This window comes from Chaetodon trifascialis, chromosome 13, assembly GCF_039877785.1.
Source record: "Chaetodon trifascialis isolate fChaTrf1 chromosome 13, fChaTrf1.hap1, whole genome shotgun sequence".
In the NCBI taxonomy this organism is placed as follows: Eukaryota; Metazoa; Chordata; class Actinopteri; order Chaetodontiformes; family Chaetodontidae; genus Chaetodon; species Chaetodon trifascialis.
This window is the reverse complement of record NC_092068.1, coordinates 5,559,549-5,584,953: the sequence shown is the minus strand read 5'-3', so window position 1 is coordinate 5,584,953 and position 25,405 is coordinate 5,559,549. Positions and strand designations below refer to the sequence as shown.

The following is a 25,405-nucleotide window of genomic DNA, read 5'->3' as shown; positions in this document are numbered from 1 at the left end:
TGGAAACACCTGAATGTCAGACTCTTGGCAGGAAGCTCTCTGACAGTGGCAGGTAAGGCATGTACTGTATACTCAGCACATGTCAAACAATAATGTATGAGGTCATCGATGGGAGGAGCTTGGAATTACACAACCAACTTCAAAATTATTTCAAAAATGTGTCTGCTGCTGGTAGCTTTTCAAATCCACTCACCAGTGTGGAGGAATCTTTTTTTAAGTTAGTCTTAAGCCTCATTTGGACAGGATTAACATACAGGGGGAGGTGAGGCATGGAATATTCACTGTGCTCCTCTTTAACTTAACTCATCATTCGTTTTAAGCACAGTGAAATTACAGGTTATGGTCTGTAATAAGCATGGACAATCAGCAGGACAAAGACAAAAGAGAAAGCCAAAGGCCAACCCAGGGGAGAGGCATCAGGCAAAGATACTGCGTGAGGTGAATTTGAGTCGCACGTACACGGCAAACAGGATAACTGAGCACACTGTTAATGGTGTCAGTTGGCCAAAATGTAAACAAGTATTGGCCATAAAAAGCTCTGGGCTCTGAAGAGAATACCAGTAACTCCCTGTAGCTGACAGTATAAGAGGCCATTTCATGAGCTTTTATGTAGTCATGCTTTGATTGATGGCTTTGATTTTTTTCTGTCATCACATTTGTTCCAAGATAGACCCGTCTGTTGGTGGTCTGAATGAGCATTTTTCCATCTATTAGATTCCAAAAAAAAAGACATCTGACTTAACCTACTTTCACACAAAAGTCAAATTTTATACAGGGACCTGGTGAAACATAAAGTACAAGGTCAAGCAGCTCTTCACGTGTTAAAAACTCAGAGATTCACTTTAAATGCAAGGACGGCGCTTTTTAGATTTGAGATGACAGGAAAGTCAGTGAGTTCACCTGTAATTATTACTGGGCTCTAGTCATTTCTGGATTTGAGGCATTTAGTTCATATTTAGTTCATAGGATAGCGATATGGAGCAAACAAGCCAATATCTTTTTTCATGGACTGCGTGTGGCCTTTAATAATAATGTATTACTCCAACAAGATGTGCCAACCCTGTCTGCTAAAAGTTAGGTTTTTGTAGAGCTAAATGTTCGCTGGCAGCGTTTTTTCCAGGCCAGGAAGTATTACATTCTCGACACGTCATGTCTCTGAGCAGACCGACATGGCCGTGCCGCTAACATGACTCAGTGCTAATGTCGTGATTCAAAGCAGCGTTGACTGCTTTTATGTTTACACCAAGACCACTGCCAGTCCCTTAACTAAAGCAAGTGCTTTGAGTTGCCTGAATATAAGCAGAAAATAGGAATTATGCTTCAGTCGCCATGATGTTTCCTTCCAGAGTTAGTTGTTGTTGAAAGTGAGTAGTACATAAATGTCATTTTGAGGGGATATTTATTTATTTAGAATAGATTAATGGTCCTTTAATAACCTGTAAGCAGCTCCAGGCTTGTTCACAGTCTTCCGACAGTGTGTACTTTAATTTTCAGATTGTTAACCATGCATTGGTTAACAATGCAACCTGAAAGCTAGATGTCAGCCTCATGTTTCATTTCACTTGATTTAGATGACCTTTTATTTATTTGTGATCTGTTGCTTTTTTCTCCCTCCTCCATTTTTCCTCAACCCCATCTTTCTTCCCATCTTTGTTCCTGCATGCTGCTGCTCACACACTGTTGTTGTGGGGCTTTTGGGTTTGTATGGCACCTCTGTGACTGTGCGCATTTGTGTGTATGTGTGTGTGTGTGTGTGTGTGTGTGTGTGTGTGTGTACCAGAATCAAGCCCACCTCAATCTTAAGGGGCTCAAGAGGAAAGAAGCCACAACTGCGGCCCCTTGGTAAGGGGATTCCCTTTGAATGAGTGCCTCCTCAACCCACTGACACAACAGCAGATCCACTTAACTCTAAATATTGTGAAGGAGAAGAACAACAGGAAAGACAGGGCTGCTCTCCCACACCTTCATACGTTTACCTGTTTGTGTGTGTGTGTGTGTGTGTGTGTGTGTGTGTGTGTGTGTGTGTGTGTGTGTGTGTGTGTGTGACCTGTCTTTGTCACATCATGACCTCAGATGCTGCTCTGTGTTTGTGTATTTATGGTGTGTGTGTGGACATGTGTGACACTCAAAGGTCACTCAGTCATTTTCTAACCTTTAAGTATATGTGCAAGTGTCGTGTCAAGTTTTCTGTTAGCTGTTAAAGTTTTGCAGATTTTGGTCATTTTCAACATTTGTCAAGCAGCATCCTTTGAAACGGTCAAAGGGACCATTGATCATTATCACATAATGAATAGATTTTGCGTCAATAGTTCTGTTCTGTTGCTCTAAAGGCAGTACAACAGCAAAGTCCATGGCCAGTAAAATTGCAATTTTGAAGCTTGTTATAGTAGAATTGGTTAAAAATTCATAATCAACAGAATAAAGAAAAGTCTAAATAATAAGCTGTAGTTTTCTCTTGATTGGAGCAATGTGCCAAATGACAAACTAATTACAGGTAATTCACAGTGGAGTAGGAAACACAGCTTTTCTGTTCTTGGGTCTTTTGTGAGAATGGATTACAGTGAATGGATGTCTGCAGATATGGTGGGATTTGTGCTTAAAGGCTTTCACCTTCTCTGTGTGTTCTTTCACCATCTGAATCTTTATTTGCTGCTCTTTCTGCGACTGGATCCCTCACTACCGACCCCTGAACGAGCTTCACTTTGCATCACTTTGTGAATATATTGTTGCCACCGATTTCACATAAAAATACTGTTGCTGTTCTTTCATTTCCATGACTGATGCTTTTCCGATGTTCTGTCACTTATTTATGCATTTTCATACAGGATTTGATGTTACCATCTTAAATCAAATGACAGCAGGTTCCGTTGGTTAATATCTGTTTTTCTGCTCAGTTTTTGTCTTCCTTCAGGTGAATTTCATGTAATGTCAAAATAATTCTGTGTGTGTAGGATTAACTCAGCCCAGAGAGTGACCCGTGCTGCAGTGTACGCCCTGATCACAAACATATTGACTTTCATTTCATTTTCTCTTTTTTTTCATCCTCATTCTCTTCTTCCTTGCTTTTGTTCATTTTCCTCTCTCCCCTCTCTTCTCCAACCCTCTCTCCACCTGTCCTTCCTGCTGGCTGTTGTCTCCTCTGTCTGCTTCACTCTCATGTTATTTTGTGTTAGGGGCCACCTCCAAGGTGGTTCGTCTCTTTCCTCCTCAGTGACGTCCTCCTCAGCCCGCAGAGTACGGCAACTCCCACAGCTTCCCCCAAAGAGCAGCACTGCAGAGCAAGGTATGTATTACTGGGGATGATGGTGTGTGTGTGTGTGTGTGTGTGTGTGTGTGTGTGTGTGTGTACATCAACAATTTTACAGTGTCCAACTCAACTTTGGAAATGCACTCACAGTCGTAGAACTGCTGGTGCAGCTTTTGGTTTAGATATTTACTGAAATATTCCATTGAGCCTGGTCTACAGTCTCCAGCCAAGATTAATGAATACATTGCTGTAGCCAGAATTTTAAAGTGACTTGTTATGATTTATAGAGGTCAATATTTGTCTTTTTTCAAATGAAGGTTGATTACCTGTACGTGCTGAAAGGTGACATCATTGTTAGTGTGTCCAGCTTTTCAGGACTGAATGTTCACAAGTTGCAGATACTATTTTCTTTGTTTTTTTGCTGAATTTATCTGCGTGACACAACATTTTCTTTGCTGCAAATAGGGTCATTTTACAGTGCTGAGTCTGATTGCATGGGGATTTACTGACTTTGCTTTTCATGTGTCGTGTGTGTGTGTGTGTGTGTGTGTGTGTGTGTGTGTGTGTGCGTGTGCAGCCCTGGTAGCAGAGCAGTGTGTTCGTCAGCTCCAGATGAGGGTTCATTCTAACCGGGTATTAGCTGCCACCACCTCCAGTCAACAGGACCTGGATCGATCCCTCAAGAACAAACGGGAGGTGGGCCACAGCTTTTTTTTTTTGGCTTCATTTGGCCTGACAGTTCACTTTAAAACAAACTCATCAGGAGAATGGAGGGGAACAATAAGGGTACCAGCCAGACCATGAGCCATAATGTTGCAGAAGTGCTTCGCAGTGAATTGCATTTACTGTCTAAGAAAGTAATAAATTATGTTACCGTAATGGTGAAGACCACTCAATAAAATCAATTGGTTCCAACTGGGAAGTCACTCAAGATGCACCTAACTCCTCAAACACACAAGTGTACAGTCCACACTGGTTGGTTTTCCTGTCCCTAACTTAGAGAAAGCTGACAGTTTAATGGCGTTATCCTGACTTTCACACGTGTCTACATGCCAGTAGTTTAACTATTTTGAGCGCATAGTGTCAGCGCTGTCTTCGGGATGCATTACTCTGTCCCCATCTGACTGAATGTTAAATGATTCCAATCTGACAGTATGGATCATCTGCACAAACTGACTTAAGCATCCAAAAGGGTTGGTAATGCTATGATATGGATGAAATGTGTTGAAAGTAATAATTAAAGTGAATGATGGAAGGTAATCAGTTCATGCTCATTTTGAGATTGAAGATGTCTCCTCCAAAGTCTAAATTGTTATTGTATCTGCAGAACAGATATAAGCTTTAACACTTTTTTAAACTTTAAACTGAGATTTCGTGTTTAAACATTTTCTTTTCAAAAGTCTGAAGCAACATTGTGATGACAGAATAAAATGAACTCTCCCTCTGAACTCCTAATGACACTATACACCCTTGGAATAGCCACACACGTATTTTCACTTAGCTAATGAGACTCTGTTGCAGGGCTGTAGGGGTGTGTACAGCCTGCGCTTGATTGACAGCTCCCTGACTCTCCCACAGGTCTTTTTCACAACAGACATCTTGCCTTGGCTTTGCAGGTGAAGCACAGGTGTACTTAATGACACCAATGATGGCACAGTTTTATTAAATGTCACGATAAACCATGCCAGTGAGTCAGCATGCACACTGCCAGGACCCTGAAGCTGGCACAGACAGCACAGGTGTTAACAGTTTCACCTGTGCAGTTCCTGCTCCAACATGCCAAAATGTCTGCAGTGAAACAGGCTGATCTGTTTGGACCTGTTACTGCGCTGATGTTATACCTGTATCATTCCAGCTCTTACATGGAGCTTGTTGACCTCATGCAAACCTACTTCGAACTGAGCATGGCGCTCATTAGCCTTAATAAGTGACAACACCTCTGTGGGTATGCAGCGCTTTTCACAATAAACAACTACATGAGATTTTCTTCTCTCTTGTTGTGTTCTGGCAAACCGAACAGACATTTGATGGAGTTAGGAGCACTGTCAGTTGGCACGGTGCAGAATCACTCTGTGGGCGACTGGATCAGCCTGAAGCTGTTGGAAATGTAAACCAAAGACAGCCGTCAGTTTACATTAAAAGCAGCTTTAATCTGGGTTCACAACTGCACAACAAGCTGAACATCATTTACATATTATGTGCTTCTAAGGTTGGTATGGCTACATGTTAGCAAACCATTGCCTACATACACAGATGCAGAGCAACTTCAATTTCCACTTGTGTTTCTGGCCACCTGATGAATGTAAGCCCTATATTCACTGTCCTTTTAGCTCAGTTTTTAGGGTCTTTAGCTGTTAAATGCTCCACTATGTTCACCAGCTAGTTGCTAACTTTGTTTGTCTGCTGTCTGCTGCTGGGCAGTACAGTGGGTTTGTCTGTCTTTTTTGTTGAAAACAGCTGAAAAAAGGTTGATGAGAGCAGTGAGACTGAACCAAAACAGGAAAGTTGAAAACAAAGCAGTGAGGTGAAAGATGCTAAAATGCTCTGTCCAGCTGGGATAGTCACAGTGATAGTTGTTCGCAATGAACAACCCCTGTGAGCGTTACACATAGGTATTTGATCCCTCCAATGTAAAGCATTGATTAGTTCACCATTAACAGCTCTCCTTGATTAATTGATTCTCAGTGCATGGTTTTCAGGATCTAGTAGTAATATCTACTAACAGCATTTTGTGTGTCTGTCTCGTGCAGCTGTACAAGGACCAGAGGAGGAGCAGCGAGAACATTTCCCATAAGTCCTCAGACAGTGATGTCAGCGATGTGTCAGCCATCTCTCGAACCAGCAGTGCCTCTCGCATCAGTAGCACCAGCTACATGTCCATCCAATCAGAGAGACCCCGGGGACGCTTCAGGTAGCCACACATACTCACTAAGACGCAATTTTTTTTGTGTGTTACGTTACAGTAAAAGGAATTTTATGTCACATGACATAAACACAATTTTGGGTGACATTATGTGATTGTGACCATCAGCAGGGCCATGCGTGCAACGGGACGCCACATGATGAAGAGCACCAGCATGAGTGGGGAGATCTACGGCATGGAGCACACCGACGGCAGCCAATCAGACACGGCACTTGGGAGCCTTGGAAGCGGGATCAAGAAGCGGCGCCCGAGCCTCAGCCAACGTGTCGTTGCCATCCTGCCATCCAGACGCAGCCGGAGTACCTCGCAACTCAGCCAAACGGGTCAGAGAACAGTCCAACCAACAGTTTGAGAAAACACCAGGCAAACGCACGCAGAGAGGAAGAAAGAAATACACTCATCCTACCTAGCTGACACTACATTTCAGCACCTGTCACAGACCCTCATGCAATGTTGCTGTGTGTGTCATTTCTTCAAAGAAGCACCTCCACAATCATTTGAAGACATTAGTGTAATCACTGTAAATAAATAATACCGTCGCCAAGAAGATTGGCAGCCTCCAGTGGCATCTAGACTGTTTTATATTGTGTGGCAAATCATTGCCTTTGGCAGATGATGAGCAAAGTTTAAAGGCTAATATAAAATATTCATGAGGAAAGCTGAAGCAGCAGGTTTTGCTTGAAATGTGTTTTTTAATGTTTTTCCGAAAACCACAATATGTCTAATTATTTATGCAAATACGGGCTCTTTGAAATGATTCAATCTCAGGGGATTGTAGTGGCTGTCGGCTGCAGTGTCTGCTTTCATACTACTATGAGATGTGCGCACTGTGTAGCGGTACAGCAGTTTGTTTGTATGTGGTGCTTGGTGAAGCCGAATGCATGCTATGAGCACGGGGCGATACGATGCCCACTGTTGGTGGCTGCAGTATGCTGTTTCAGAGCAGTGCAGGGGGAGAAGAGCTAAGCTAATGTGATCAATGCAGGTTTGAAAGTGTTCCAAAACGAGGATTTGCTAATCTTTGTGACTTCTAAAATTAATTTAGTATGTTTGTTAGGGGCGGCAATGTGGAGCAGCAGGTAGTGCGCGTGCCTCACAGCAAGAAGGTCGCCGGTTCAATCCCCGGATTAGGCGGGGCCTTTCTGTGTGAAGTTTGCATGTTCTTCCCGTGCATGCGTGGGTTCTCTCCGGGTACTCCAGCTTCCTCCCACAGACCAAAAACATGCTCATTAGGTTGATTGGTGACTCTAAATTGTCCTTAGGTGTGAGTGTGAGCGTGTGAACCGGCTGGGGACCGGCTCAGGGTGTAACCCGCCTCTCGCCCAATGAGAGCTGGGATAGGCTCCAGCCCCCCCACAACCCCGAAAAGGGATAGTCGGGTATAGAAAATGGATGGATGTTTGTTAGGATACACATTATTTGTGTTTGTTTACAGTGAAAACTCATCGGGGTACCTTTAGTGTCATTGTCAGTTCTCTAAATCTGGCTTGGAGCTTAGCACCCGATTACTGTTGGAGCTACAGTTTCATTGCCAGACACGATGGAAATAAAGCTGTCTTAAATCTTGGAGAGACAGTGAAGTGACATGTTGTTAACGTGGTCAAACGCATCTCTGATTGCCAATCAGAGAACCAATATTTATCATGGGTGCATTTATTTATGGATTTGATGCATCTTCATGTGAAAACAAACTGGTCTGATAGTTTAGGACACACACACACACACACACACACACACACACACACACACACACACACACACACACACACACACACACACACAAATGCAGACTGTACATGAAGGCTTCAGTGCAGACAGACAACAACCTCCAAGTAACTCACATGGTAACACAGGTAGATCATTTTACCAGTGTATCCAGTGTTGCTGTTGTTTCTGATGTTGTTGTTTACTGGCTTTGTTGTTGTTATGTGTGTTATTTCAGAGGCGGCGGGTAAGGCGGCGGACAGACAGAAAGGTAAAGCAGTAGTTAGACAGACAGACAGTTTGAAAGGAAGACAGCTAGACACTGTAAGACAGGAAGAAAGACACTGTGTGAAGTAACACTTACAGGTGATGCTTCTCAGGCCTTATAGGAGCCATAAGGTGCACTGCTGTTGCATGATAAACCAGCATGCTGTTATATTATACAGCAGGGAAGAATCTTTAGACAGTTAAATACACAATGTAGCAGCTGTTACATGTAACTTTCCTTATGTTTTTTAATTGCACTGAGTAACTTTAAAGGTTAAGTTAACCAATAAAGCATCACTATACTCTTAGTGTAAAGTTTTTTATACACAAAATAGACCAAACTCAGGCAGACAGGGAGCCACAGAGAGAGACTGATAGTAAGGGAGAGTTGCAGAGTAGCTCTGTTAGACAGACTGAAGTTCCATGCACCTCCAGCCCTCCCTAAACTCTGTCTCCGGCACGCTTCCTTACTCCACCCTCTTCTGCCACCATTGTGTTCAAAGGCTGGTTCAGCTCTGCCAGAAGCCTGGCTGAGTCAAACATGTTTTCTCAACAGTCTGCGCGCCCAATCTGCTTTAATCTGCCGAAAGAGAAGCTAAATCTGACTCCATATCTGCATGTCATTAAAGGAAACACTTGTATTCTTGTTGGGCGGTCTGAAAGGACGCGATGTGTTTCTGATAACAGCAGGCTTTAAAAAGAGCTGAACTTCTCCTTTAAGTCTGGACATATGATTTCTTCAACCCTTTCATTACCTTCGCATCCTTGCCAAACATTGAAGAGTGGGCTGGGCTGACTAAGCCATGGCATCTTCCTGCACTGACCTTATCACCTAAACAATGACAGATCATTCTAGTTTTGCAAACGTTGCCTGATTTTCCACACAAAACCCGTCTTTAGCATCCTGAAGATTGCCGTGTATTTGTCTTGTCCAGAAATGATATTTAGGGATGTTGGTGAGGTCACCATGGAATATTAATTTGCATGGGGAGGCCTGCAAATTGATAAAACTCAGCCTCTAGTTATCAGGCTTGTCAGAGTTGATGCAAAAAGTATGACTGGAAAAAGAGTCAACTTAACCTCTAACAACCTGTGATGTATTATATTCTATTATTTTCAACTAGTATTATATTCTTAGTCTTCATATTCTCAACAAATGCGGGTCCAGTTTGAGTTCTGGGTTGGTGTTGTGTGACATGAGATGCCTGATAACTGATAGCAGCCTTGGCTAAAACAGCACCTGCAAAGTCTCAGTGTTTAACACCTCATGTCTGTGTTTGCCACAGAGGCGTCAGCAGGTAAGAAGGTTGGCAAGGCCGGTAGCAGCAGCATCCAGAGGAGCGTGGAGACGGGCATGGCTGTGGAATACCCGCGGGGAGGGTCAGCCATGAACCGGCAGGCCAGCAGAGAGTCGACTGATGGCAGCATGAACAGCTACAGCTCTGAGGGGAAGTACGTACACGCTGTGAACGCAGGGTGCATGTTGTATGGACGGTTCACTCTCACTGCACTGTCTACACTGAAAGCCCGTCAGCCGTCTTATTCAGTTTCACAAGAATGTGACGGAGCAGATGCGCTTCTATGTTTATCAAACCAGCTGTCTGTGGAGGCTGTGTTTCTGCTTGTGTTCCACTTGGACTGTACACAACCCAAAGCACATTGTTACGCTTCAAATCTATTTTCTACAGTTTTACTCGCATAACTACATATTGATTGTGTGTTGGACCATCAGTTATTTCTTTAACCTTTAATTGCATCTTACGTGCTTTAAGTGGTGATATATGAAATGTTGAATGATTTGTGTGTGTGTGTGTCAGTCTGATCTTCTCAGGTATGCGGTTGGGTGCCGACAGTCAGTTCAGTGACTTCCTGGATGGTTTAGGCCCCGGTCAGCTGGTTGGCCGGCAAACACTGGCAACACCTGCTATGGGTGAGTGATGTCTCCATCAAACCCGCTGCACATTACATACCACACAATTCTATATCTGTTATGCCGAAAAGAAACCGTAAATATAAGGTTCTTATATTTGCTGGGTTTTTTTGCATGTGAGAACAGAAGAATGCACATGCATTTCACCTTTTGTTACTCTATATATACTGTATGTACTGTGTATGTGCTCCTTTTAGAACTTGAAGAGGAGCTAAAATGGGCAAACTGATCATTTTACGATGTGTCTAAATCTGATTTGTATGTGTGTTTGTATGTGTCTCCTATACATACAGGTGATGTTCAGATCGGTTTGATGGATAAGAAAGGCCAGCTGGAGGTTGAAGTGATCAGGGCACGAGGCCTTACCCCCAAACCAGGCTCCAAATCCCTCCCAGGTAACACACACACAGAAACCTTAAATCCAGCTCTCTGTCTGATACCTGAATGTCAAACACACGCATGACCTGACAGAGCTTTTCCCTCATGCTTCTTCCTCTCCCTCCTCCATCTTTCTGTCTGTCCTCTCTTTTTGCTCCATCCCTCCATCCCCAGCTCCCTATGTCAAGGTGTACCTGCTGGATAATGGAACTTGTAAAGCCAAAAAGAAAACCAAGATTGCACGAAAGACCCTGGAGCCGCTCTACCAGCAGCACTTGCTCTTCGATGAGAGTCCCCAGGGCAAGGTGCTTCAGGTAATACTCTGAGTGTGTGGGGGTGTGAGGGAAGGTGTAGCTGTAACAGCTTAATAACAGCTAACAGACCGAACAACCAACCATGACTCACTTTGTAATGAGAATGTCCAGAAAACAACTGAAATAAAAATTTGACTAATGCCAAAAGAGAAATTCTTGGCTTCTCTTGAAGTCATGGATTAACAGGACATGAACACATTCTAGTATAATTATCTCTATGCTGTGAGAATTGACTTTACTTTTAAACTGCTTTTTTACTACTTTACTAGACTTGAGACTTAACTCCCTGAAGACTTGACTTGGGCCTTAAAAGTGAAGAACATTGTGTCTCAGGTTTCGACTAAGCAGGCCTTGTGTGGACACACATCTTGAATATTTAATTATCATCCCTGTGTATTAAAATGACCTCATCTCAGCTATATAAAGAGTAATAAAGGGGTACTTCAGGTTTTCAGAGGTGGGGTTGTAGAATGGACTTATCCACAGTCAGACCTACAGTAGATGGAGTACAGCACAGAAGCTCAGCACTGTGCTGCTGTGGATACCATCAGAGGCTAAATGGATTTTAGCCACCTAGAAAAGGCCCATTTAAAAAAATCCATATCAATTTCAGTGTATGCTGTATTTAGAATCATTTTGCTGCTTTACCTCGTCAGACAGCCCTTTCCTTTGGCACATTTTCTAAACATAGTGTTTCTGATGAGTATTACGTAAAACCACCACCCAGTTAGCTGGAGAGACTTCCTTAAAAGCACTGCTGTACCCAAACATCAGGTAAGATAGCTCCAGATAAATGAAGCGCCTTTCCACTGAAGTGCCCCCCCCCCCCCCGTTCAGCCTGTTCAGTCTCTGCTACTGTATACTCTGGTTGATGAAGGGCACAGTATACATAGAAATACAGAAGTTGTACAGCTTTAAAACACACTTAAACCCAGCTCTGCGCGACTGACTGTGAGACTGTACGTTCTGCCTTCTTCTCCAGCTCAGTGCCGATAGTTTAACTCATGTCAACCCTTCTCTCCTCCAGGTGATAGTATGGGGCGACTATGGACGTTTGGACCACAAATGTTTCATGGGTGTAGCACAGATCCTATTGGAGGAGCTGGACCTCTCAAGCACGGTGATTGGCTGGTACAAACTATTTCCGCCATCCTCATTGGTGGACCCTACATTAGCTCCGCTCACGCGGCTGGCGTCTCAGACGTCATTGGACAGCTCAGGACCGCCACCAGGCGTTCGGTCCTAGTGACCGAATGGCGACCGCAAACTTCCCAATATCCCTTAAATGACAAAATAATGGACCACAGCTACTGGACCAGAACTGAACACGCCCGAGGACAAGAACGAGAAGCCCTCGGTCATCCAGTGAAAAGCCAGACGGAGCGACAGGGAATGAGAGAGAGAAAGAGAGAGAGGGAGAGACAGAACTAGCCAATCAAAGCTTAGCTGGAGTCTGACAATCACGTCTCACACCTTCCCTCTTCCTCCTCCCAACGCCTTTTTGTTTTCAAAGCTTTGCTTTCTTTGTTTTCTCCTCTGAGCTGCAGCAGTGGAGGTCTCTGTCCAACATTCTTCACTTCTCTCCTCTGATGTCCTTTCTTTCTTTTCTCCTTACTTCCCTATCAGAGTCCTCCACCTAGTAGCCCTCCAGCCAATCAGAGTAGAGCTTACTGCTAGGCCACAAGGATGAGTGGTGTAAACAATGTGTCGGAGTTAGTCAGTAGCAAACTGAGGCAGCTTGGTGCAGCTGTCCCGTCACACAGAGGTCGGCTGTTGTGTCTTCTGCTGTGGTAACCGAGCAGGAGGGGCAGCGGTCTGGCACGGCGTGGTCACCTCTTTACATGAAGGCGACCTGCACATGCACGTGCACATTCTTAGCCTTGTTGTGATTCATGAAAGCAAGCACAAGAGAAGCTTGACTCGTTCACCGGGACAAACGAAGCGTTTGCTCTTTGTCTGAACGAACAGGACAGAAATCAGAGGCCAAACTGACGATTTGCTCTTGATTTTTTCATTTGGAATCATTTTTTCCGTCTTTGTTTTGCCCAGAGTTCAGAAAGGTACCAAACGGTGCAGACTCCCTCCATGTGCGTGTATGTTTGGTTTTCAAGCGACGGTGCGCCAGAGGCCAGCGATAAAGGTCAGGTCACACTCGCCCGAAGACCCTCAGCCCAGCCCCCGCCCCCGCCCCCGGTCTCCTCCCCTTCCTGACCTCTCAGACTCCCCCTGTAGGAGGGAGCAGCATGACTCGGGGACGCCCCGCCCCGGCCCCAAGCTGCATGCACGTTTCTTTTGTTCTGTTTGTTTCGTTTTTTGTTTTGTTCTCTACTTTTTTGTAAAATAGAAGACGAGACAAATTAACGAACAATTCTCAAAAAAACAAAAACAGAAAAAAAGACTAGACTATGTGTGTTAGTTCCACATACTTTTAGGCCAGCTTGTATGTTGCATGTTCTTGTACAGTTTGCTCGTACTGAATATGAATACAAACCAGAAAAGCCAAGCCATCCCCGCCCCCTAACAGGAGCGGACCAATAGGGGGGGATCAACTCCGCCCAGGCCACGCCTACCACTCTGGGTCTAAATATACATATTAGGAAGTCTCCGAAAAAATAATTCTCTTCGTTTCAGTTTTTTTTGTTTGTTTGTTTTGTTTTGTTTGTTTGTTTTTTAACCCTTTGAACAACAGTGCTGTTCTGTAGTACTGAGCATACTCGAGCCCCTGGCGTATCTGAGGGTGTAGGTGTCTAAACTGTAGTTTAACACAGTCGGGGCTAGAGACAGAGATAGAGAATGTGTGTATAACAGCTAAATGTATATGAAGTATCATTATGAGTTTGACAGAAATTATAAAGATATAGATATATGAATATAAAAAGAGTGTATCTGACTGCACACCCGTCACCAACACACACACATGCACACCTTGTACATACAAACCAGGATGAGCGGCTTGAACTTAAGTTATGAACAAACAAACATCGCTGACACACAAACATTCCTGGTCTCGTTGAAGGGAATTTGCGTCCTGTGGATGTGCTCGAGCCGCTGAGCGGCGCGGAGCCACAAGGGGGCGCTAATAGGCCTTTGTTTTTGTCCCAGTTGCAGAAAAACAAGCAGAACCAATTGGAACAAAGTTTATTTTCTTCTCCTTAAGTCCCCTCTCCCCTGTTTATTACTATTGGTTTGGACTGGACTTCTAAAGCCAATGAGAATCTGATTTTGCAGACATATTTTGCGGATGTTTCTGTCGAAACCCTTGGCGGTGTGGCCGACTGCCCTTTCCTTTGTCAGTATTACTCCAGGAATACTGATTGTTTACAGCCCATGGCTCCCCACTCCCAAACCACGATTTTAGATGAAAGACTAAGTATTCACTGCAACAGTTCTTGTTTGTATAACAGATGTGGCTCTACTGATGTGTATGTTTTATATTCAAGAGTTCATTTTTATTATTTACAAATAAAAGACTGTGTGGAAGAAGATCATGGCTTTTTTGAACTGAGTGGTCTCAAATTATTGACAAACAGGTGGCTTCAGAGCCTCATGTGACGTGGTGAATGTGATAGTGATGACTGGTTTTTACTGGTGCACGCACGCACGCACACACACACACACACACACACACACACACACACACACAGAGCCAGAACAACACAAGGTAAACCCTTTGTCATTATATAAAGTGCACTCTCCATATTCCAGCTTTTTCTTGGACCCAACGACTCCATGACTGAGAGGAGCTGCTGTGGGAGGACGGTTTGTGATTAGAGACAGGTCTGTATGTGCTGGGGCCATGAGATTAACCGGGGGCCAAAAATTTGTCAGGGCCCTCCTGACCCCTAATGTATATGACAGCTTTGTTATTTGTCCAGACACCAACTCGAACCCTGAAGCTGAAACAATTATTATTTAACAGGTTAATCAACAGAACATGAATCAGCAACACTGACTCCACAGCATGAACTGGATCTCTTAGTTTTCTCTGGGTTTGGGGCTGTTGGTCTGACAAAACACAACAGTTTAATGTTAACTTGGCCTTTGAGCAACTGTAATGCACATTTCACCACTATTTTCTGATTATTTTCTGAAGCACACAAATTTGCTTTGCTCACTTTTTCATCTGTATAATGTAGTTTAACCACTTATTAAAGCTAACTATTGATATACTACACATTGTGGTGAGTAATAGAATAATTGAAGATAAGTGATGATAAAGAAGTAGTTTTTGTGTTTATCACCACACAAGCTCTGTGGTTCCTTGATCGCGTTAGCTTCAGCTTCAATGTGCACTGACCCTAGTCATCCTCATCTCAGGCTCCTGCTGCCACCCTGTGGTGTGATTAGGGTGACTCATGTTTAAAATACACTCTCTCAGAGCTCCTTTCACTCTGTATGACCCCATTCTTGTTATAAAGTATAAGATTTTATATACATATCTATGTTGTGTACATGTTTTCCACTAGTTCAGTACACAGCAGTGAGCTATGTTAAATAGCCATTACAGAGATGAAAATAGACCAAATATCACTTTGTTGGCACACATTTCCCATTTTTACTTCTGTTACATCACACGTACAAGGACGAATGACCTGAAACAGACCAGCATATGCACTTGGAAGTGCAACACATACACACATCACTGTCGTATAACAGGACTCCTCAGGCTCATGAATGGTAACATCTTTTATGTGAGACTCACTGACCGCTTAACAGAGCTTGCGCTCTTCCTGCAGGTAAAGCCAGCTGGAAAATGTTGTTTAAACATATTTTATTTAGGCTGGCTGCATCACGAGCTCAGAGAGTCAGGAATCAGAATTCTGACTTAATCGTTCAAGCAAACATAATTATTTAGCCATGCAATCCTAACCACTATAAAAGAAAAAGAAACTCTGCAGCTTAGATGACGAAGGGAAAAAATCAGCCGAATTTACAAAATGTAGCATGATACTCTAAACACAGTGATGGGGACACGAATTCCTGATTTCAGTTTTTTCCAATTAGAACCATTTTTGTTCCCACCCAGTGTGCCAGTAACACTGCTGGACAAAGGCATGCTCCACACTTTTATCTCTAAGACCTCTGGAATTTCATTTTCTCTTCAGCTGGTAGTCACCAAATTTTGTCATTCATTATGAACAAACAGTGCACATTAGAACTGCAGTAATCAGGCTGCACCTTCATAGAGCTTTTACATCCTAGTCCTCTGGCAGCCTTCCAGAGGATCTCAGTGTTTGTTTAGACATTTAAAGTTCAGGTGAGGCAGAATGTGTGGTCATCAGCGGGAAGAATTTAATTGAAATATTTTCATATGCTCTGATAGTTATTTAAAATATTTACAGTCAAACTTCAACTCTTTTGTCCCTGTGGGGAAAAATGTCCTGCAGCCAAGTGAACCATGAAACACACACAGATTCAAACATAAAATGCATACAATCTAATAATATACTTAGAACATACAATAAAAATCCGGAACATGAAGACACACACTGAGTATCAGTCCAGAAGGGAGCGCCTCAAACTCTGCAGAGAACAGACATCTTTAGCTCTTTAATGCCATCTTGTGGTGAGTCCAGTGAACTGCATTAGGCTGTGAAAACAATGGAAGCGCTGAATGAGGTTCTCACTCCATCTCTCAGCTGCAGCTCACTTTACATGTATGACAGGTAAATGCATGCCAGCGTTGACAAGTCATTTAGAAAGTAAAATAACGAATATAGGAATAAAGGAAATGAAGACAATAAAGTCTGAAAATGAAAAAGGGAACTAAATTATGAAGTTTCCAGATTTCCTGCAATGCAGTGTTGTAGGTATTCCAGCCTATATGTTGTATGTACAGTACAGTATGTACTGCTTTTATGAAAGTACATTCATAGTAGTAGTAAAAGCAATTCATTCTTCAGAATAAAAGCAAACTGCAGCGTCACTGATCAGGACTGATTCATTCTGAACAAGGCTTCAAATATGGACTTTGGAGATGGACTTTTTATAGTGTGTGATACTACAAGCTTGGTGTTTAGAAGCAAATCAAAAATAACTAATGAGTATTTATTAGGTTGCTGCTCAGTATATGCATGGAATGCCAAAAGCTGCTTCTATCATTGAACAAAGACAAAATGGACCAACAACCCTAACCCTAACCCTAACTAACTATATATATATATTATTATTATTATTTATTTATTTATTTTTTCTAATTTCCCCTGAAAAGGACTTCATTCTCAAACCATTTGCAGCAGATCAGGCTTTGTATCTGTGGGGGAATGAGCTGTTCACTCCTGCTGGTGCCACTTTTTAACTTCAGTTAATCTCAAGTCACTCTGGGGGCTGAGAATCTCTTCAGAACTGAGCTGTGATTTTCAGACACGCATAAATACATCAGTAAACAACTGTGCTAATCTCTCCTCCTAATTTCATCCTCAGTTTACACATCAGTCAGAGAATTCCAAGCATCGCAATCCATCATTTATCTCGAGGTGGTTCAGGGATATTGTGTTGATTTCTGCCATGATGACGTGTGGAAATAAACCAGATTACCCTCAGCTCCAACAGAGACAGTCAATGTTCCACAGTGATGGATCAAAATGATTCATCAACGATGCTGGCATGAAAATAGTCCCATGACATGCAGCAGGTACCTACACTCAGGTTGAGACCCTGCAACCAAAGTCTTCCCTGATCCACACTTAAAGGAGATCATGCTCCTGCTGTCAGGGCTCCAAACCCCGGGACATCCCTCCTGCTGGACTCCCTCAGGCCCCCTCAGTGGCTTCCTTAAAATCGTTTTTTGGGAAACTTGCATTTCTATGTCTCTTTCAACTTCGTCTTTGTTTTTCTCTCAAATATGTCTGTTATTTCATTGTTTTGGCATGTTTTCTTTCTTTCTTTCTTTCTTTCTTTCTTTCTTTCTTTCTTTCTTTCTTTCTTTCTTTCTTTCTTTCTGTCTTTCTTCACCCTGTAAGCACTTCGTCCTGCTGTCTGCTGACCTTAAAATACTGGACATATTTTGCTGCAATCATTCTAAAAGTGACCTCTTCTACGCTTTACAGTAGGATGAGTGTCTAGTAGCAGGGGATCTGTTCATTTATGTGCTTTGTCATTGATGAAAACAAAGAGAAACAATCTCATTTCCACCTGATCACACAGGATAATAATGATATCCAGTCTCTGTCCCCTCAGATCCGGAGCTCAGAAGTTCAGGAGTCAGATGACTGGAGACGCTGCCTGCTGGTGGAGTGACGCCGCTGGTTAACAGGCAGGCTGAAACAGAAGGGTGTCATGTCAGATTAGATTTGTTATGTTCCCCCCTCGGTGTTAATGGTTTGAAAGGCCCCCCTGGCTTGGATGTGTGGCAGCGCTTCAGAGCCCATTAGAAAGTCGCTGCCGTCATAGCAGTCATTACCGCAGTATTCCCCCGTCCGGCCCGCGCCGCCCCTCACCGCCGCTTAATCTAATTAGATAGCCGGCTTCTGGCTTTTTTTCTCCTTCCAGCCGCTGATCACTGCTGCGGAATTATTGGACTGCATTAATAATCCTTATAGACTCAATCAGTCGGACACTATTTAATATTACAGCAGTTATAACAGTGAAATAGTTGCTGCCCTTATGGTTAGGGATATTCCCTGCAGCGGCAATAATAATAATAATAATAATAATAATAATAATAATAATAATAATAATAATAATAATAATAGACAATTAAACGTCAAATACTGTAAAGAACGTTATGAGAATTAGGAAATCATCTCACCATATTTTTACAGTTTTGTTCAGGAGACTGATCTGACAAATAAGATATGATAAATAAATTTCGTTTAAAAAAATGTTTCCATTCAAGTCCTGGGAAGAACAAAGCTCATGATAATTTTTTTTTATTTTATTTTATTTTTTTTTTATGAATGATCTCTTTTATTGCTTTAAATAGACAGTAATAATTCAAAGCACCGCTGGCAGAGGAGAGGTGATGCTGTAGAGGATAACAGGATTTCAGGGCTTTGGTCTCATTTTGAAACATGTTACACCAAACTCCAGCAAAACACGAATCTCCAACGTTTGAATTCGAGAATTATTGCGCACTAATCCGAGCCCTAAAAAAATAAAAATAAAAAATAAAAAAGACAATTACAATCCCCGTTTATCTTCTGTTCTGTTGTGGTTTTTATCCTTAAATGCAGGCCACCCCCCATTTGACCAGCTTCTCTGTGTCATCCTCACTTCGTATTCAACCTGAACTCTTCTCCAAGATGCTGCTTATTTCGTTGATTTTAAGAATGTCTACAATGTTGTAGACCACATTATGACATTTTCGTTGCAAAATGAATTCTTTACATCCACCCCGGCCCTCTGCGGCGGCATCAGCCTGTATGGACCCCACTCTAACGTTTCCCTGCGCTCTTCCACCGGCTGCATGTGGACACTAGGGGACGCAAGAGTCCGTGTTTGCAGATGTGAAGGCACGAACGTCACCTCGTCGAGAGCCAGTAAAGCCTTAGAGTTTGACGAGGGGTTTTATCTCTTATTTTAAAGATTAAGCTATAGGGCTATTAGATGAGCTCAATCACTCCCAAAAACAACAGTCCACCAACTGGCCCCTGGCTCACTTCAAGGGTGAAGTTTCTCTGACACGCTGCAGGAAAAGCAGCGTATCAGAGAAACTTCTGGACATTTATCAGCTATTTAGAGTCCAGCCAACGTGACTGTATCGTTGAAATGACAGTAAACTGACCAATATCCATGAACAAGATGGCATCTTTCTATTAGTTCAGCTTTTTGCTAGTTTATTTGAGAGTTTTAGTGTTGATCTAAATTCAGATTCTTGATCCAAATATATACAATAACATGTATATGATTATTTGTCACAGATATTGAAAATCAGCTATAAAGTCACTTCTAACTTCTAACCATGATGTGTTTAAGACCATCTCAACATCACCAACACAAATAGGCCCCTCCAGACCACTCTCCTCTCACGCCTCCTGTCTTTACACGTCCCTATAGCTATATAGACTCCTCTCAGAGCAGAAAATGCTCCTCCATCCCAAGTGTGCCATTCCTCTCCTGTCATTCATTCATCTTCATAACAACCCGTTTAGTGTAAAATTAACAACGACTTAACTACGGCGGCCATAAACACGTCCTTGCATTACAGGCAGATGGATGGATGCGGATTGTGCGGCGGTGGAGGGTTGGAGAGGGGAATGTGCACCGGACAGTAAACAATCTGCAGAGAATGCTTGTGGTCTGGGGTCCTTTGAGGGTTTTTCCAATTAGTCCCAGTGCAGCAAAATGAGAGATTTTACAGTCATGCCAATCATTTAATGTAAAGACTCCCTCTGCCCAGTGAGATATACAGCGTAAATATGAATAGCCCAATTCTCCCAGCGTCCTCTAAAATGATCATTTGTCTGGTTGCACAAAGTTTGGATGCCCTCATTTCTACTTAATTTGACTGAAATGGTCTCTGATTGCCTTTTAACTCACGCGTCACATCAGTGCCACACATTTTACAGAGGGGGGAGGGGTGGAGGGGGTGGGGGGAAGTGGTGGTGGCGTTGGGGGGTCTGATAATTTGGTCTATAGCCGTGTAATCCCACCTGATTTCATCTAATACCACCGGCCCGACGCAACGGCGTGCGCGCACATCCCCAGATGTGATAATGGCACGTTGTGAAATCCGCCCCGCTCCTTTATTGCAAAGCTTCTGGGATGGAAGGGTGGTGGTGGTGGTGGTGGTGGTGGTGCACAGAGTATGTGCGCGAATGTATGGGAATAGGAGGGACTGAAATTCCTCCGCAAAAAGAAGCCAGGGACTAGGTTTAACAGGGATTTGGATGTAATTCCCATCTCAAATAAACATAAAAACCGACAAACTAGAAAAGTGTATTTTTTGCCACATCTGCTGTGATCGAATTACTTGTCAGAAATACGTTTATTAGGATCTTATTTTTTCTTATTTTAAACGTAAAGCATAAACTTTTAGTTGCGTAATAACGTCAGATGAATAAGAGGATAAGCAGGTGCAGATCAACAGAGTGTAATGGCCTGGCAATTAATCACAAAAAAGACAGTGGGGCCATGCTGAATCCCACCGAGGATTTACTAAAAGTGCATGAAAGTAATGTTTAGTTCAGATAGGTTCGTAAAACACCGTAAAACAATTCAAAACGGTAATTTTTATGCCTCTGAATATAAACTATTGAGGCGTAATCGTATGTACATTTTGCAAGTCAAAAACCCTGTTTTTGGAGTTGATTTTACTGTGCGTGGTTTGCTTACATTGATCACAGCCTTGAAACTTCAGATCCTTTAATTTAAATAAATCATGACGAGGCCCCATTCACCGCAGATTCAACATGCTGGATGTAGCTTTTAAAATTCTGATTTCATATATAACGCTCTAGTATCACTTTATGTGGCGCGTCTTTACGCACGCACGGTTTAAAAGCAACAAAAGCAGTGGTGGGGGTGAGGGGGTGGTGGGGTGGGCGCGGGGATGAAGGTATGAAGAGGAGCATGGAAAAGAGAGGGGATGCTGTGTGCAGGGTGGGGGTGTGGAGGGATTGGAGCTGATTTATCTCGGGAGCCCCCCGGTCATTTCCATATATTGAAATGCGCCCCCAGTCACTCAATTTCCCCGGAGCCGTCGTGCGTGCAGGGAAGGCGCGCATGTGACCACCGCCGGTCTGATGCCATACAGTCTCTCCGCTCTTTTCACACTCTTCACAAAGCCTAAATTCTCCCCCTCCCCATTTTATGAAGCATCATCAAAGTCCGCCGCTGTCTATTCACTAAGTGCACATATATACTGAATATATACTGTAGGCTGATGAAGGCTGTAACCGCCTTAGCAAAGCGAATAAAAGTGCTGAACATGAGAAATAAAGTTGAAGATGGCAGAGTGTGGCCTACATATGGCGCAGGAAATATACTTTTTTTATCTGAACACACACCAGAGTGCGGCCTGTGGCTTCCGAATCATTTCCAGGTGATAGTCGATAAAAATCTGCACTCTATTTTCAAAATTAAGAAATAAAAGATGAAATGTGGGACTGAGAGATATATCACGCGCACATGTAGCCAAACACACACCCGCGCCCTGCAGAGTGCTGCTGCACCTCCACAGCATTAAGCATGCAGCCTGACTGATGTATGACGGAACCGGCGACGCGCTTCCATTTACATATAGAGATTCCCCTGCGCGCTCCATGAGTCCGAGCAGCTCCACGGGCTTTGATCAATGTCCCGCCTTGACTTAGTGTGTGTGTGTGTGTGTGTGTGTGTGTGTGTGTGTGTGTGTGTGTGTGTGTCTATAAAGTCAGTGGAGGAGGCAGAGAGGAGGAGGAGATGGGAGGAAGAGAGAAAGGAAAAACACCCTTTGTTGCCAACAGATGGAGCGGGGTGTAGGGAGAGGTCAAGGTTAGCGCTCTTGGACGTGTGTGTGTGGTGGTGGTGGTGATGATGGTGGTGGGGGGGTGTAAATGAGGGCCCCTTTAAGGGTGGATACCAACTGGGGATAGCATGGGCTCTATTAAAATCAGGAGAACAAGTTTTGCCTGATAGATGAGCTGCGGGGCTCCCATTCTATCACGTTTCAGTCCATTGTGTGCGAAGCCATCAGTTGCTGCTCCGCTCTGTGAGTGGAGGCTTCTGGGAACGTAAAGGTTTGGGAATGTTGGTGCCAAAGGATGCGAGGACTTTGCCAGACCATCCTGAAGTGAAAACAAGCCACTTACACACACTGCCAATAGCTGACCAGTCATAAAACCTGAGAATAGAGCCCAATCAGAAGTCTCTGTTTCCTTCTGGCTGTTTTTAACTCCGGGTGCAGCTTTGAACACTCCGCCGTGTCACCCAGCCTGTAAAGGCTTCTACTGTTACTGGATCAGGTTTAGTGGCTACGATGGCCGCCTGTCGCCACCCAGACAGCGATAGGCCACCAAGGACACCCGATGCCCGCGATAGAGAGCTGTACATCCTCCCATTTATCCCCAATTACGCCCTTTAATAGGACGTGTCATTTTTCAAAGGAACAAAAAGGAACTGTAGCTTTTCTCTTTGCACTCTGCGGGTTATGGCGGTGTTTAGGATCATCTTTAACGCGCCTTTCATCCTTATCAGGACACATGTTGTTTTAGTGTAGCCTTTCCATCACTAACAGAGCGTTCAGTTTTTCAAGCGCTTTTCTGAAATTCAGGTAAGACCAAGAAGATAAGTGTCCAGAGCGAGGGGTTAACGTCCACCTGATGAAAAGTGTAAATGTCAGGAATCTTATTGCAATCACTCGTTCCTCGGTCTAAAAAGTGCCAGAACGAGACGAACACAGGCAGAAATATATTAAAATCTAAAGTTCCACCTAACGTTCACCGTCTGCGCTTTTTTGATCCACTTTGACGCCGAAAATTCTTTTTCACATGTTAAAATCGATTCTCCAGATCCAAGCACTGCCTGTATTCAGAGATATTGCACTGATTCACTTTTAAAAGATTTAATTCCATTCTGTAATCTTACAGCCGACTTTAAAAAGATTCCTGTTATATTGTCCTTGCTTTTCACTGCTGCGTTCAAAGAAAAAAAAAATCTGCTCATAATAAAACTGAAACGTCAGTCCCTCTGCAGACGGACGGCAAAGTTAAAGTCTGCTGATTAAGATAATCAGCAAATCTATCAGCAGTATCATTTTCAATTGGCTTTATGACTGAACATACAACAAATGGACAAAATAATTAAGTGTACCAATTCAGATCTAACCCGCCTTTGCCTCTAGATTCCACACTTTTTGTTTAAGATCATATTGTTAGTAGAATTACGTCGGAAAATCTCCTCTGCTGGGTTTAAACCTGCCTGAACTTAGACACACGGTCGCAATCGGGATAATCACCCTGTGCAGGATAATCGCCATGCACACACACACACACACACACACACACACACACACACACACACACACACACACACACACACACACACACACACACACACACACACACACACACACACACAGGTCCATCTAATAAGCCATGCAGCGAGTTGCAACCTGCAAAATATTTCACTCACTGGTCATGCATTTTTCCCCCTTGACGTTGAACCTCCTCCTCCTCTCCTCCGGCTCCTCTCTCTCTCTCTCTCTCTCTCTCTCTCTCTCTCTCTCTCTCTCTCTCTCTCTTCTCTGTGTCTCTCTCCCATCACCTCCCTTCTCCTCCTCCTCTTCCTCCTCCTCTTTCTGTCTTGCCTCCCTCCACCACCCCCACCCCCTCGGTATTAAGTGCGCGTCCTCCTCGGTCAGTGCGCGTAGCTCCAGGTCTCCGAAGCACCATTAGAGTCGCCGCTGCCGCAGCCAGTGCTGCTCCCGCTCCGGGCTCCTGCTCCGGAGCTGCCGCCGCCGCTGCCGCCGCCGCCGCTGCCGTCGCTCTCCGGGCGAATCTCTCCGGCTTCTCCTCCCGTACCATTCCTTCCCTCTCTTCCACCTCGTCCAAACATAACCATTGGCTCTCTTCTTCCTATCTTGCGCCGTGTCTCCTCGCTTGAAATCTGTTTTCTAATGCCGGTATCGCGTCGGGATGCGCGGCGCCTTTGCCGTTTTAAACTCTGCGTCTTACATTACCAAACCCCCTTTATTACAGCAGTATTTACAATCTCTTCCCCCTCCTCTTCTTCTTCTTCTCCTTCTTCCTCCTCCTTCTCCTCCTCTCCACACCCCCCGCCACCACTAGCACACCCTCCCCTGTACCGTATGCAGCTCGAACCTGAGGCACATCTGAAAGTTATTACACGGGGCGCTTATGTGCCCGCTCGCACTCCCACGGTCTGCGCGGGGCTGCAGAGTGGATTTCACGCACACAGATACAGACCAACAGGCAGAGGGGCATTAGACCCTATAGTGCCCCTTCTAAGCTGCTCCCCTCCATACACACACACACACACACACACACACACACACACACACACACACACACACACACACACACACACACACACACACACACACACACTCTCTCTCTCTCTCTCTCTCTCTCTCTCTCTCTCTCTCACACACACACACACACACACACACACACACACTCTCTCTCTCTCTCTCACTCTCTCTCTCTCTCTCTCTCTCTCTCTCTCTCTCTCTCACACACACACACGCACGCACACTCACACACATACTGTACATCTTCAACAGCACAGATAGTGCTCGTTATCCACAACGCAAGAGCTGAACTTCTGTTTATGGCTCGAACACTCGTGTGTAAGTGACCCAAACCTCACAATTAGATATGAATGTGTCTACTTTCTTAAAATGACATCAGAAAACTTTTCTTAATGTTGGAAAAATTCGTTGACTCTTCAAAGGAGTTTGGTGCAAATGTTTTTCTGTCTAGGCTTCAGGAACCCGTTTCTAGAGCTTTTTGTTACGAGTGTAAGTTATCAGAAATCTAAATAATTATGCACGACTGTGGGGAATAGACAGGCTCGTGATCATAATAAATTATGATAAACATTTAGAAATACTTTGTTAGATTACTTAAAGAAAAGAGTGCAATATTGCAATTCCTGGAGTTGCATGCTAGGGATTCTTTGTTTTACGGGGCCGGGAAGTGATTACCATGTGTAAGCAGAGCAGCACGGACCGCTGTGTAAATGATGCTACTGCATGTAAA

The 25,405-nt window shown here is 43.7% G+C and overlaps 1 protein-coding gene and 1 long non-coding RNA gene across 31 annotated transcripts in view; one reads left to right on the top strand and one right to left on the bottom strand.

Annotated features, from left to right (window-relative positions):
• The window catches only part of rims1a (regulating synaptic membrane exocytosis 1a), a 92,061-nt gene extending 77,813 nt beyond the window's left edge, over positions 1-14,248 (top strand). For 15 of the 30 annotated variants that reach the window (XM_070977737.1, XM_070977748.1, XM_070977739.1 and 12 more), the window contains 10 exons: positions 3,174-3,283; positions 3,825-3,943; positions 5,998-6,158; positions 6,279-6,493; positions 8,113-8,145; positions 9,428-9,593; positions 9,959-10,071; positions 10,365-10,466; positions 10,624-10,763; positions 11,791-14,248. In XM_070977737.1, the coding sequence (XP_070833838.1) occupies positions 3,174-3,283; positions 3,825-3,943; positions 5,998-6,158; positions 6,279-6,493; positions 8,113-8,145; positions 9,428-9,593; positions 9,959-10,071; positions 10,365-10,466; positions 10,624-10,763; positions 11,791-12,009 (1,378 nt within the window). In that variant the 3' untranslated portion in view covers positions 12,010-14,248. The remainder of the gene's footprint in view (positions 1-3,173; positions 3,284-3,824; positions 3,944-5,997; positions 6,159-6,278; positions 6,494-8,112; positions 8,146-9,427; positions 9,594-9,958; positions 10,072-10,364; positions 10,467-10,623; positions 10,764-11,790) is intronic. The other 15 variants (XM_070977760.1, XM_070977759.1, XM_070977747.1 and 12 more) reach the window with 3 other exon arrangements.
• A 1,045-nt stretch (positions 14,249-15,293) lies between these two features.
• Positions 15,294-23,949, bottom strand: LOC139341438 (uncharacterized). Its single transcript, XR_011603004.1, has 3 exons — positions 23,817-23,949; positions 17,898-18,023; positions 15,294-16,353 (listed from the first exon to the last, which is right to left on the bottom strand). It is a non-coding gene; the product is annotated as an uncharacterized lncRNA (long non-coding RNA).
• Positions 23,950-25,405: the final 1,456 nt, after the last annotated feature.